Source organism: Neoarius graeffei, chromosome 26, assembly GCF_027579695.1.
Source record: "Neoarius graeffei isolate fNeoGra1 chromosome 26, fNeoGra1.pri, whole genome shotgun sequence".
Taxonomy (NCBI): Eukaryota; Metazoa; Chordata; class Actinopteri; order Siluriformes; family Ariidae; genus Neoarius; species Neoarius graeffei.
In genome coordinates, this window is record NC_083594.1 from 40,450,992 (window position 1) to 40,464,047 (window position 13,056).

General features: G+C 37.8%; 1 protein-coding gene across 1 annotated transcript in view; it reads right to left on the bottom strand.

Annotated features, from left to right (window-relative positions):
- Positions 1-13,056, bottom strand: part of ppfia4 (PTPRF interacting protein alpha 4) — a 381,591-nt gene that overhangs the window by 21,935 nt on the left and 346,600 nt on the right. The window contains exons 18-22 of the mRNA XM_060910159.1: positions 9,956-10,065; positions 9,768-9,840; positions 4,949-5,030; positions 4,565-4,765; positions 875-937 (exon numbers count right to left, since the gene is read on the bottom strand). Of these exons, the coding sequence (XP_060766142.1) occupies positions 875-937; positions 4,565-4,765; positions 4,949-5,030; positions 9,768-9,840; positions 9,956-10,065 (529 nt within the window). The remainder of the gene's footprint in view (positions 1-874; positions 938-4,564; positions 4,766-4,948; positions 5,031-9,767; positions 9,841-9,955; positions 10,066-13,056) is intronic.

Genomic DNA, 13,056 nt, shown 5'->3' on the forward strand with positions numbered 1-13,056 from the left:
ATTTTTTTAAATAAGTCATCTCTTGTGTCAGGTAAAGCTGTTTCTTGAAGTTTTCAGGAAAGACTTAGGACATTAGGATTTTCAGTTTCTCAGCAGTATGCCAAGCTGGGATTTTTGTTTTGTTTTCTTTTATTAACATCTAGAGATACAAAAGCTGGTGAGGGAACTATTGTTTAGATCTGTTATAATTTAATGGATAACAGGAATGAACTTGTCTTGTGGACATTCCACAACAATAAACATGACTATAAATGAATACAAAGTATAATGTGTCATTCTTTAACAAAGAAAATATCAACACAGGAAAAAAAAACCTGCCATGGTATATAATAAGATCAATCAAATGGGGAAGTTCCGTTATTGGAAAATAATTTTAGGGGTGGTAATGCCTCGCACCACCATTGATTATTTTACGATAACAGCATCTCCAGTCGTGTTTTATTCCTACATGTTGAATTCAAGTTGAATTTTATTAACTTTGTTGAACATGAGCTAGCTCATTAAAAATGAACGTAAAAGATCTGAACTAGAGATTCAATTTCCACATTGATTCATGGATAATTAGGTGAATTGTTTCACCGTGCACACAGCACTAATAAACACAAAACTACACTACACTCTTAAACACAAATGGCTGGTTTTCAGATCCAGATTAAGTGCTATTTTAAAGGGAACTAATTCTAAACTGCAGCTGATTCTCAGGTTATTATCAGACTTAACCTTTGTCTGAAAAACCAGCCTGAAGGATATATAAAGGCAGTGTTGTTGCAGGTTTGGGGGTTTAGGGGTGGTGTTAAATGGATGGTAGGGAGAAAAGGAAATGTAGCATATGCTTGACACTGCAGGGGCAGAGGTGCAACCCAGATGGACTAACTGCTTTGGTGGAGGTTGCCATGTTCTCCATCTCCTCGTGAGTCACCCAGACATTTCCGGAGGACTGTACAGAAAAGAACACACACACACACACACACACAGAGGGAGAGAGAATCACTGGTCAAAGTGAGAAGAGAAAGTGTGGCAGGTTCTATGTATAAAAATAGATTATTAATTCATTCATTTGTTCATCCATTCATTCTGGGTATTCATCCTAGCTTGTATTGGATCTGGGGACACTGGGTGCAAGATGGGAATCCATGCTGTACGGAACATAAGCCCAACATCTATTTTCACTAGTTTGTTGCTTGCAAATTAAAATTGACTTTGCATTATTATTATTATTATTATTATTATTTTATTTTTTTTTTTTACATTTCCACTTCAGTGGAAATGGGATCTTGAAATTGCTTAGATTTAGTCTACACATCATAGTAGTAGTTAGACAGGGGTCATTTCTCGCTCAGTTTTCAAGATATCTGGATGAAACTTGGTGTTCATACAGGTAGTGACCATCTGTGATCTCCATATCATACATGACATCACATGATGTAATTTTATAACATCATAAAATTTTCAGAAATGGCTATGAATGGGACCACCTGGTACAGTACCAGGACAAGCTAGACAAAATTCTTTCATGCCATCTTCCATGGCCCGTATAACAACACTTTTTTGCACTCATTTGACCTCTGACCTTGACTCTTTGCTAGAATTAGGTCAAAGGTCACTAATGCGTTAAATTGCTACTCCTCTCTCATTTTTTCACGAATTTTCACCAAAAGTTGTATGGAGAACCTATTTGGGGGGGGGTCTTCAAAATAATCTGCATCGGTTAAGCGATTTGACCCTGAGCTATGTGACCTTGAACTTGTCGATTAGGCAACTCTATAGAAAAAAAGTCAGAGTTTTGTCTATTTTTCATGGTCTTTGAGCTAGCCTTGGTCCTTTGCAATAGCAAAACATGCTTTAATGAATATTTATAGTTTTGACCTATTGACCTTTGACCTAGGTCAATATTAGGTCACATATTTTCAATGGGGCGGCACGGTGGTGTAGTGGTTAGCGCTGTCGCCTCACAGCAAGAAGGTTCGAGCCCCGTGGCCGGCGAGGGCCTTTCTGTGCAGAGTTTGCATGTTCTCCCCGTGTCCGCGTGGGTTTCCTCCGGGTGCTCCGGTTTCCCCCACAGTCCAAAGACATGCAGGTTAGGTTAACTGGTGACTCTAAATTGACCATAGGTGTGAATGTGAGTGTGAATGGTTGTCTGTGTCTATGTGTCAGCCCAGTGATGACCTGGTGACTTGTCCAGGGTGTACCCCGCCTTTCGCCCGTAGTCAGCTGGGATAGGCTCCAGCTTGCCTATGATCCTGTAGAACAGGATAAAGCGGCTAGAGATAATGAGATGAGATGAGATGAGATATTTTCAAAGGTCTATATCTTAAAAACGGAGCAAGATAAGGCCATAGTTACTATTAACCATGAATAAGAAGTCATATATGGGCTTTCATTTGGGAACATTGGTTTTACCCTGGAGTGAACTTGACAAGTCTGATCACTGATCTGCATATTTTTCACTGGCCTGTGTCAAGAATTTGGTGAAAGATAGGAATTTAGTTAATATTATGAACCATGGAAGTATTATATCCTTTTCCTTCTATCATCAGATTCTAGATAAGTGGCCTCATTTCTCTCAGTTCTGTGACCTTGACCTTTGTCCCAAGGCCTCAGGTGTGGAAATGGGATACCACTGTGCCATTGGCAGAGTACCTCTGGTTATTATTATTATTATTATTATTATTAATAATAATAATAATAATAATTATTATTATTATTATTATTATTATAAATTTATGTATTAATTAATTTATTTAAATTGACAACTGGGAGAGAAAATGCCAAGTTGTGTGAAACTGCTAATATATGAGGAACAGTACCATAAATGAGCAGTTTAATTCGAGATTAAGCACTATTTTTGTACAGGTGTAAAGCATAACACAGTGATATAATTACTGGACCACACTAGATGATAATTGGGCAGATTTCTATAATGTGTAAAATCTTGACATCCACTCTACTTGCAGTCCAATCATGGCCACCCCAAATATAATTTACCAATGATGTGTTCAATTAAAAAAATATTCAATAACAAGATGTCATGAGTGGAAGACAGATAACCAGTGATAACTGAACTGTACTGCTGTCCTTCATGTCTGGTCTGAAATCATGCCTGTTCATGAGAAATGCTCCAAGATCCCACCTTCTGAAAATCAAGATGATTGATTGGAGCTCGATTTTGGAAGCATAAACTTAAAGTATGTGGGGCTTTGTTTAGGCTAAATCTTTTAGTGTGGTGGGATTACTGAAGGTTTGATGCAGCGGGTTGTGAAAGACAATCCAGAGCAAAGTCTTATAATCTTATAAAAATCTTATAATCAATCATACAGTATCTCTGGGTCTCTCACATGTAACATTCAGATCAGATCGGATTGTATAAATATTTTAGTGTGTTCCAGGAATAAAACATATTGCTGCCTTTGCTTGGTGTAAGCCAGTTTTGTCCATTTGCTATTTTCACAACCAGAAATAAACACACGTGGGTGGAGCAGCAGGGGTCGGACAATTTCTATTCTAAGAGTCGATATTTTGCCAGAGCACTGGTATATATGAATCTACTTTAGTCCAAAATTATGTTAATATTATGGCCTATTGGGACCCACTCATAGCTCAGTAATAAGGTCAACATGCTTAAAATTCTTTAAAAGTCCTTTTTCTTATCGCTGGGTTTTATGGATGTTCTTGTTTGAATACAACAGACTACTTTGTTAATAACCCTGACTGATTAACGTAATCTAATCATATGTCATAGCAAGAATGTCACAGCGCTGATCCACATGGTTCTTTTTCCTTTGCTTTGCTTGAATTTTTTTAAGAACAGAATGGAGTTGATTATGAATTGACATGTCTAACCACACTCCTTTTTTACAATGACACTGCACTTCACTAGTTTTTTTTCCCCCACACTACTGGTCACAAAAATAACAAATACATTTCTGCCACACCCATATGTGATGCTTTATTTTTCTGTTTTTTATTTTTCTGTGAATGCCATTCAAAACACCTCGCCTAGCTCATTGCTTCATTGCCATAGACTTGCTGAAGCATTTGAAGGGTCTCCATTGCCAATCGCAAATGCGTTTCCATTTATTGCAAATAGCATGTGTGCATTGTCACAAATACACACCTCAGGTCCCAATGTTGATAGCGCAATGTCACATGGTATACTGATGTGACATAGTGTAGTGAGATACAGTTTGTGTGTGAGTAGAAGATTATCACTAACACACATCATAAAGCAATAGTAGCTCAGTGGTTACTGCTTTCAGTGGTTAAAGCATCAGAAGGTCAAGAGTTCAAATCCCAGTGCTGTCAAGCTGCCACTGCTGGGTCCTTGAGCAAGACGATTAACCTTCATCTGCTCAGTTGTAAATTGCTTGAGATAAAAGTGTCAACCACATTATGTAAAAGTAAATAATTTATTACAGGTTTGCATGTTAGAGTGTGAGAATATTGCCAATACACTCTTTATCTGATAAAAAATTAGTAGACATGATGATTTTCTTAGTTGCGATGTGTAATACAGAGTGGGTCTTGTGGTGTTGTTTTATCTGTGAGTTAAGGGTGTAGCTCTTACGGTGCGTGAGGTGAGTGGAGCTGAGGGACTAGTGAGTGACACCATTTCCTGGATGGCCAGTCTGAGCTTGAGCCTGTGCAGTGGGTTGCTGATGCCAATTTCCCTCTGGATCTCTGTATCGGATAACGCAGACATGATGGCACCGCTCTTCACATTGGCACGGCAAGCCGCGACATACCATGCTGGCATGCCAACCCACAGCTGTGAGAAGGACAGAATAATATTTTTTCAATGCCATCATCATCATCATCATCATCATCATCATCACAGAGCAGTGAAGTGTTTTCATAATTTCTGTCATCCTCCTCAATTTGATTACTGTAATTATAATAATCACCATAACGGCTGCATGGTGTGAGTATGTGTGCACGTGAGATGTTCTACCTCAAGCCAAGAGACCACCGTCGGGCCATCCCACTGAGCAAACGGAAGGCCTTTCCTCCGTGCATCTTCCAAAAGCTCGTGCCTGACAATCAGAGAAAGAAAATAACTTATGATTTCTGGAACGTATTAGATTGAACATATGAGAGACCAAATGATGGATTACTCTTAGTTTCTGTCAGTGTAATACAATAGATTCCAAAAGTCTGATTTCATTACCAACAACGGTTTTTACCTCATCATTAATAAAAAGGTAATAAAAGCTTTTACATGATAGATTACAATAAGTCACAATAATTTTGTCCTTACTGACTAAAATCAGGAGCAACAAAAAAAAACATACTATATAAACAGCTGCACTATGAGGTGTCCAGAACATTCAGGTCATCTGGACGTCTTTTTATCCTGCTTTATTTTATTCTTAACACTTTAACTGTCATTTACTGAAATAGATAATTAAAAAAAACTATTAATAGAGCACTAGAGCAGCAGGGTTTTTTTTATAACTTGACCCTTTTTTATAGAACTTATAAAGATGTCTGTTTATGGTAAAGGATGCTATTCACAAATTGGTATATTTCTGAACATCTTCCTGAAACACATATAGACATACTGCATCATATGACATTTTTACTTTAAAATCAGGCACTGTTTGACTGTCAAGAGATTGTCTAGATCAAGAGGGGCCACAGCTGTGTTCCCCTTTCATGTACCCTGAGCTATGTAAAAATTTGTCCATCACTAAGCATGAAAACAATGAAGAGGTCTCAATACACTGCAGTGCATGTTTACCCTAAACATACAGTGTGCATATGGTGATGCAGTAGCACTTTTGCCTCACAGCAAGAAGGTTCTGGGTTTGAACCTCATGCTCGGTTGGGACCTTTCTGTATGGAGTTTGCCTGTTCTCTTTGTGTCTGCATGGGTTTCTTCTGGGTGCTCTGGTTTCCTTCTACAGTCCAAAGACATGTGAAGTAGGCTAACTGGCTACTCTAAAATGTCCATAGGTGAGTGCGAATAGTTGATTGTCTCTGTTTTAGCCCTGCGATAAATTGGAGACCTGCCCAGGGTGTACTCCACCTCTTGCTCGAAGTCAGCTGGGATTGGCTCCAGTTTCTCCCATGATTATGGTTGGATGGACATACAGTGGTGCTTGAAAGTTTGTGAACCCTTTAGAATTTTCTATATTTCTGCATAAATATGACCTAAAACATCATTACATTTTCACACAAGTCCTAAAAGTAGACAACGAGAACCCAGTTAAACAAATGAGACAAAAATAGTATACTTGGTCATTTATTTATTGAGGAAAATAATCCCATATTACATATCTGTGAGTGGCAAAAGTATGTGAACCTCTAGGATGAGCAGTTGATTTGAAAGTGAAATTAGAGTCAGGTGTTTTCAATCAATGGGATGACATTCAGGTGTGAGTGGGCACCCTGTTTTATTTAAAGAACAGGGATCTATCAAAGTCTGATCTTCACAACACATGTTTGTGGAAGTGTATCATGGCACGAACAAAGGAGATTTCTGAGGACCTCAGAAAAAGCATTGTTGATGCTCATCAGGCTGGAAAAGGTTACAAAACCATCTCTAAAGAGTTTGGACTCCACCAATCCACAGTCAGACAGATTGTGTACAAATGGAGGAAATTCAAGACCATTGTTACCCTCCCCAGGAGTGGTCGACCAACAAAGATCACTCCAAGATCAAGGTGTGTAATAGTCGACAAGGTCACAAAGGACCCCAGGGTAACTTCTAAGCAACTGAAGGCCTCTCTCACATTGGCTAATGTTAATGTTCATGAGTCCACCATCAGGAGAATGCTGAACAACAATGGTGTGTATGGCAAGGTTATAATAATAATAATAATAATAATAATAATAATAATAATAATAAGTTAAATTTATATACCACCTTTCAAAAAACCCAAGGACGCTTTATGCTAGGGTTGCAAGGAGAAAGCCACTGATCTCCAAAAAGAACATTGCTGCTCATCTGCAGTTTGCTAAAGATCACGTGGACAAGCCAGAAGGCTACTGGAAAAATGTTTTGTCGACGGATGAGACCAAAATAGAACTTTTTGGTTTAAATGAGAAGTGTTATCTTTGGAGAAAGGAAAACACTGCATTTCAGCATAAGAACCTTATCCCATCTGTGAAACATGGTGGTGGTAGTATCATAGTTTGGGCCTGTTTTGCTGCATCTGGGTCTGGACGGCTTGCCATCATTGATGGAACAATGAATTCTGAATTATATCAGTGAATTCTAAAGGAAAATGTCAGGACATCTGTCCATGAACTGAATCTCAAGAGAAGGTGGGTCATGCAGCAAGACAACAACCCTAAGCACACAAGTCGTTCTACCAAAGAATTGTTAAAGAAGAATAAAGTTAATGTTTTGGAATGGCCAAGTCAAGTCCTGACTTTAATCCAATTGAAATGTTGTGGAAGGGCCTGAAGCAAGCAGTTCATGTGAGGAAACCCACCAACATCCCAGAGTTGAAGCTGTTCTGTATGGAGGAATGGGCTAAAACTCCTCCAAGCCGGTGTGCAGGACTGATCAATAGTTACCGGAAACGTTTAGTTGCAGTTATTGCTGCACAAGGGGGTCACACCAGATACTGAAAGCAAAGGTTCACATACTTTTGCCACTCACAGATATGTAATATTGGATCATTTTCCTCAATAAATACATGACCAAGCATAATATTTTTGTCTCATCTGTTTAACTGCATTTTCTTTATCTACTTTTAGGACTTGTGTGAAAATCTGATGATGTTTTAGGTCATATTTATGCAGAAATATAGAAAATTCTAAAGGGTTCACAAACTTTCAAGCACCACTGTATGTGTGGGAGAGATTTGTGGTACTGGCTCTGTTTGTCAGCGTGGGGAAAATGCAGGAATGGCTGCTCCACCAGTTGTGTTGCAATAAGATACTCTTTATGCAAATTGATTAACCCTTTGATGCAAAGCATATGCACACCCCTTCTAATGCACAACATGGGTCAAAAATGACCCGCATTCATTTTCCAGGTTATTTCATGCTGACTGAGTTTTTCTTTGCTCTATCTTTTGAAATCAATTTATTTTATGATTGAATATTCCAAGTATTCTTTAAATATCTTGTTTTTAATTACCACAGATCATTAGTTTAATTTTTTCTTTCCTACTTTATGAACAAAAATACTTTTTATATTAAAACACATGGGTCATCCAAGTGTGATTTAAAATTACATGTCTTAATACTATAATAATAATTTTTCAAGTAATTACTTTAGCAGTGAATGGGGCCAGTTATTTATTTATTAACTATGTAGTTAGCTAAGCCAACTACAATAAAATTAGCTAACTAAAGTAGAATATGTCAACAGTTAGGTAGCTAATAGTAATTACTTGTAACTTTCTGACAAGTAATCTACTCACTCTCAAGGTAACCTCAACATAATTAATTTTTTTCTAACGTAATGTTAGAACAATTGAAAAACATTACTTACATGTATTAGATGGGCAAAGGGCGCTGTGCTGAGCTGTGAAATGTCCGACACAAGCACAATTCACAGTTCCCACCGAACGCTGTAGTAAATGCATGCGGGTCGTTTCTGACCCATGTGTGTAAACTTGATGTAGAATTACAAAAGCTGTGCTTGTTCATAACTTAAGAAAGGAAAAATAAAAATGATGATTTGTGCTAAATAAAAACAAGAAATTTACTGTATATTTGGAAAAGTAAATGACAAAATGAATTTATTTCAAAAGTATATCATAGAAACACTCAGCCATACATGAAATAACCTGGAAAATGAATGCAGGTCGTTTTTGACCCATGTTAGAATGGTAGTGATACAAAAAGGGATTTTATTCAAAAAGTAAGAAAGGAAAAAATAAAATAAGGATGTATGATGATCAAAAACAAGTTAATTGAGGAATACCTTGAATACTGAATGATGGAATTAATTTATTGCAAAGATATAGAAGATAAAAACTCAGCTGGGTCACTTTTGACCCATGTTTTGCATCAAAGGGTTAAGGGGGTTGGATCCCAATCAGGATACTGGACAGATTTTTTTCTCATAGGTTTTTTTTCACTGTCAAAGTCAGCTCTACCGCATGGTTGAGAAGTTAGTTAAAGGGTTAAAGAAAGCCCGCTGATGTTTTGTAGCTACAGAGTGTTCACTTTGCATTTTCTGAAAATCCATTGATAGTTAAAATTGTGGATTCCCACTTGGATTGCTAGATCAAGTTTCACAAATTGATAATCCTAAATACCAGTGGGCTGCAAGCAAATAACATGTTTTTGGTAGATATAATGTAGTGTAATATGGTTTGTTGTTAATTAGGAAGGTGACTGAACAGTGACTGGAATGGAAACAAGCAATCCTGCATTCTGCCAAATCTGATTTCTAATAGCACTGCATTGTCCAAATTTTGAGTCTGATTGGTCAGAAAGTTTTGATGAAATCTGTATTCATTGTCTGATTGAAAGCTTATTAACAGTGTTTGTAGTACTCCTGAACACTAATATTTGCCATAGCTCATGTGTTTACTTGCAGCTTTCTCTGCATTACTATGACACTGTGCGAATATGTTGGTCTGTTTTGCGTGTTCCCCCTAAATCTATTTTGCATTTGGTTCAGTTTAACCACTCATTGTTAATGAAGGTATAACTAACTAATGTTGAGGCAAAATCAGGTTCTCCAATATTCTGAAAGATATCATTTGTTGTTTATACACATGGAATCACAATCATGCATGTGTGGAGATGAGAAAGGAGATGTGTTTAATGGTGACAAACATGAGATAGAAAAGAAAATATACTTCTTTTTCATCCTGCGGTCTCTCTCAGCCTGTTTTCCCAGAGTCATAGTATCGCCAATGCTCATCTCAAAATCTGCAATTCAGTAACAACGCATAGCTCAAAATCCAACTCAGTTAGGTCCAATGCATTACCTTCCCAAAGATTTATCAGCTAAACCATTGCAGAAAGACCATGTGAATGTGCTGACCTGGAATTACAGGTGGAGTCATTTGGCCGTCTTTAGTCATTGGTTGGGGCTTATCCTTCTTGCCGAACAAGCGGCCAATAGAAGACTTGATTCCTTTCTTTTTGTTGCCACTGAAGACAAAAACAGAGGGATAAATAGAACATATTTCACTAGGTGAGGGACATTTATTAGAGGCACTTCCTATCTTTGCATTCCTTCCTTGTGTCTTAGAACCAGGTTCTGATGACATTGAAAAAAAAATGCAGACAGAAGAATCACTGAATAATTTACTGTACGTAACAAGGATATTTATTATCTATCACAATTAATAATGCATGTATAAGTCATTTTCACAAAACCCACAATTAGGAACCAAAAAAAGTGCTTATAAATAAAGTCTAATTCAAAGTGAATAAATTAGGGCTTTAATGAACAAAGAACAAGACCTTAATTAACCCCCTAATATGAGTTCCTTAAATTAAGGTGTAACCAGACTTAGATTTTGTAGAGTGTCTGCCATACAAGTCCCTGTTAATTAAACAATAATGTTTTAGAAGAAGCACAATAATATAATCATATGGTTTGCTTTGGCACTACTGTCAGAGCTATATTGCTTTAGACAATTAATGAAGATTATTTTTTGTCTCATCAGCTTCAAAAATTCAACAGCTCTGTGGTGTAATACTTATTAATGACTTCTTGTCCAGCTGTATTGCCTGTTACTGACCATAACAGCTGCGAATAAACACAACATGCTGTGATAACACGCTGAATTCACATTAATTAACATGATTGTATTATTGTACCTGGGAACCGAAAGTGAGTCCAGACATTTCCTGACTTTTGTAGCACTACTTTTACATTATTACTAGAGTGGTGGCTACAATTATCAACAGTCTATAATTATTGACACCTTTTCAGATTTACCAATAAAAAACAATTTTACAAAAGTGAATTTCAGTTACAACAGTTATTATTGGTTAATTAATCAACCAGAAGCCCCCTGCACTTTAATCTTGTCATCTGATGACACAGCTCCTTACCTGAGATGGAATTTTTTTAGCACAATCAGCAATTTGAGGAAAACCCGGACGTTATCATCGTAGGTAAGCACGGTGGAAAGATCATGGACATGTTTTTACTTATCAAATTCACTGATATTTCATGATATCCTTGTTGAAACCTACTTTGTTTCTTACTCTTTCATTTGACAGTCGCCATTTTGTATTTAAACGTGCGTTTGAGAAGTCACGTGAGGTGTCGATAATAGTGATCACTTTCACCGGTGTCCACCATTATTGACACTCTGTGGAATTAAGTGACATTTACAGCTGTTATGCTCTATTATACGTAGTTACGATCAAATATCAAACTTGATATGTCAAATAGTTGTCTGGTTACGTCTGTCACATCCATGCACGTTGGAGCTCAGAGCACGCAGCCGCAGATTGCAACATGCACGCACATAACAAGGACTAATTAGCATGCACCTGTTACTGATAAGAGCAATCACAGCGCATGCATATAAGGACTCTTAGGAACACAGACTTTGTGAAAGCCTTGTATTTTGTATCACTTTTCTGGTTTTGACCCTGATTGTGTTTGTGAACTTTGAGTATTATATTACCTCTAATAGCCTGTCTGTGCCTTGCTCGACCACTGCCTGTTTTTCGACTCTGCCCCATCTCCATTTTGGATCTGTTTGCTAGCATGTTTTCAATAAAACCTATCTTGCACTTACATCCATCTATTGCCCTTACATGGCAGAAACTGTCAATTGTCCAACAAGCTAGCAGACTAAAAAACTGTTTTAACTAGTTTTATATGAAACTGTCATGAATATTTTCTGTAAAATGTGTTAGTAAATAATTCCACATTATTTTTGAGAAAGCAAATTAAAAATAAGTGCCAGATAAAAATTCATCTTTGTTATATAAATAAAGATACAAATTTCATTGTTCAGTAGTCAAGTGTTTATGAGATACGTCACCTTGCACTTATGGTTGGGTTCCCTGTGGTGGTACACGTTTGTCATTTGTACATACGTTCATTCATACATACAGTCAAAGCCATCAAAAATCAGGTTGATGCATTACCATATTCTCTGAAATATGGGGCTATGCTATTGCTTCTGTGGAATATAACATCTATTATATCCCTCATCAAAAAATCCCCCCGCAGGGATTGGCCAAGAATGGCTCACATGACATAAATTACAATGCTAGTATTGATAGCTCCACCATTGATTAAGCAATGTGTTTTGTGACCTCAATAAAAAAAATGGATATGGTGTGAGTCAGTCATGGTATATCCTGGATATACCATGAACTAACATCACAACTTCAAGCTACAGTATACGGCTGACTCGAGTCACAGCTGTGGCTTCACGAGCATTTCTGTGCATATAGATCTACATACCATGATCATGCCTAGAGAGTAGGGTGACCAGACGTCCCGGTTTTACCGGGACAGTCCCGATTTGGGGTTGTGTGTCCCGAGTCCCGACAAAAGTCTGTCGGGACACGGATATTTCCCGGTTTTTGCCACTCGCGACGTTTGCGACTGAGCAGCGTGGGAATCATTAGCGGAGAAATGTCTGCATTTACTATTTTGATGAATTGACAGGAATCGCAAACTTTCCTGGTTACTACCCCCTGGCCCTGTGGCATGGGTGTTTATTTAGCCACATTATTCCAGACAACAGAACGTGTTGCCATGCAACAATAAAATAAACATTAACTGGTGCGAATGTTCTTTGTCTAGCAGCTAGCAGCAGTAATGCCGCAGCAATTATGCCGAAAAGAAAATGGACCTTTTCCAAAGATTTACAGGGCACCTACCCCTTCCTCCGAGAGGTGCAGAACAATGCGCATGAAGCCTACTGCACACATTGCAAGTGTATTGTTCTTGTACCGAGTTGGGTAGCCTATGTTGCAAATGCTGTGTGCTCCTGTGGGGGCTTTCCTCAGGCTGTCGCCCCTCTCCTCCTTTACTGCTGAGAGAGGCCCTTCATATAATCTTTTTTTATTCACCTTGTTATCCTGAGATAACGACATAATTAATTCAGGATCTCGAGAAAACAACACAACTAATTCGAGATCTCGAGAAAACAAAACCGTTAT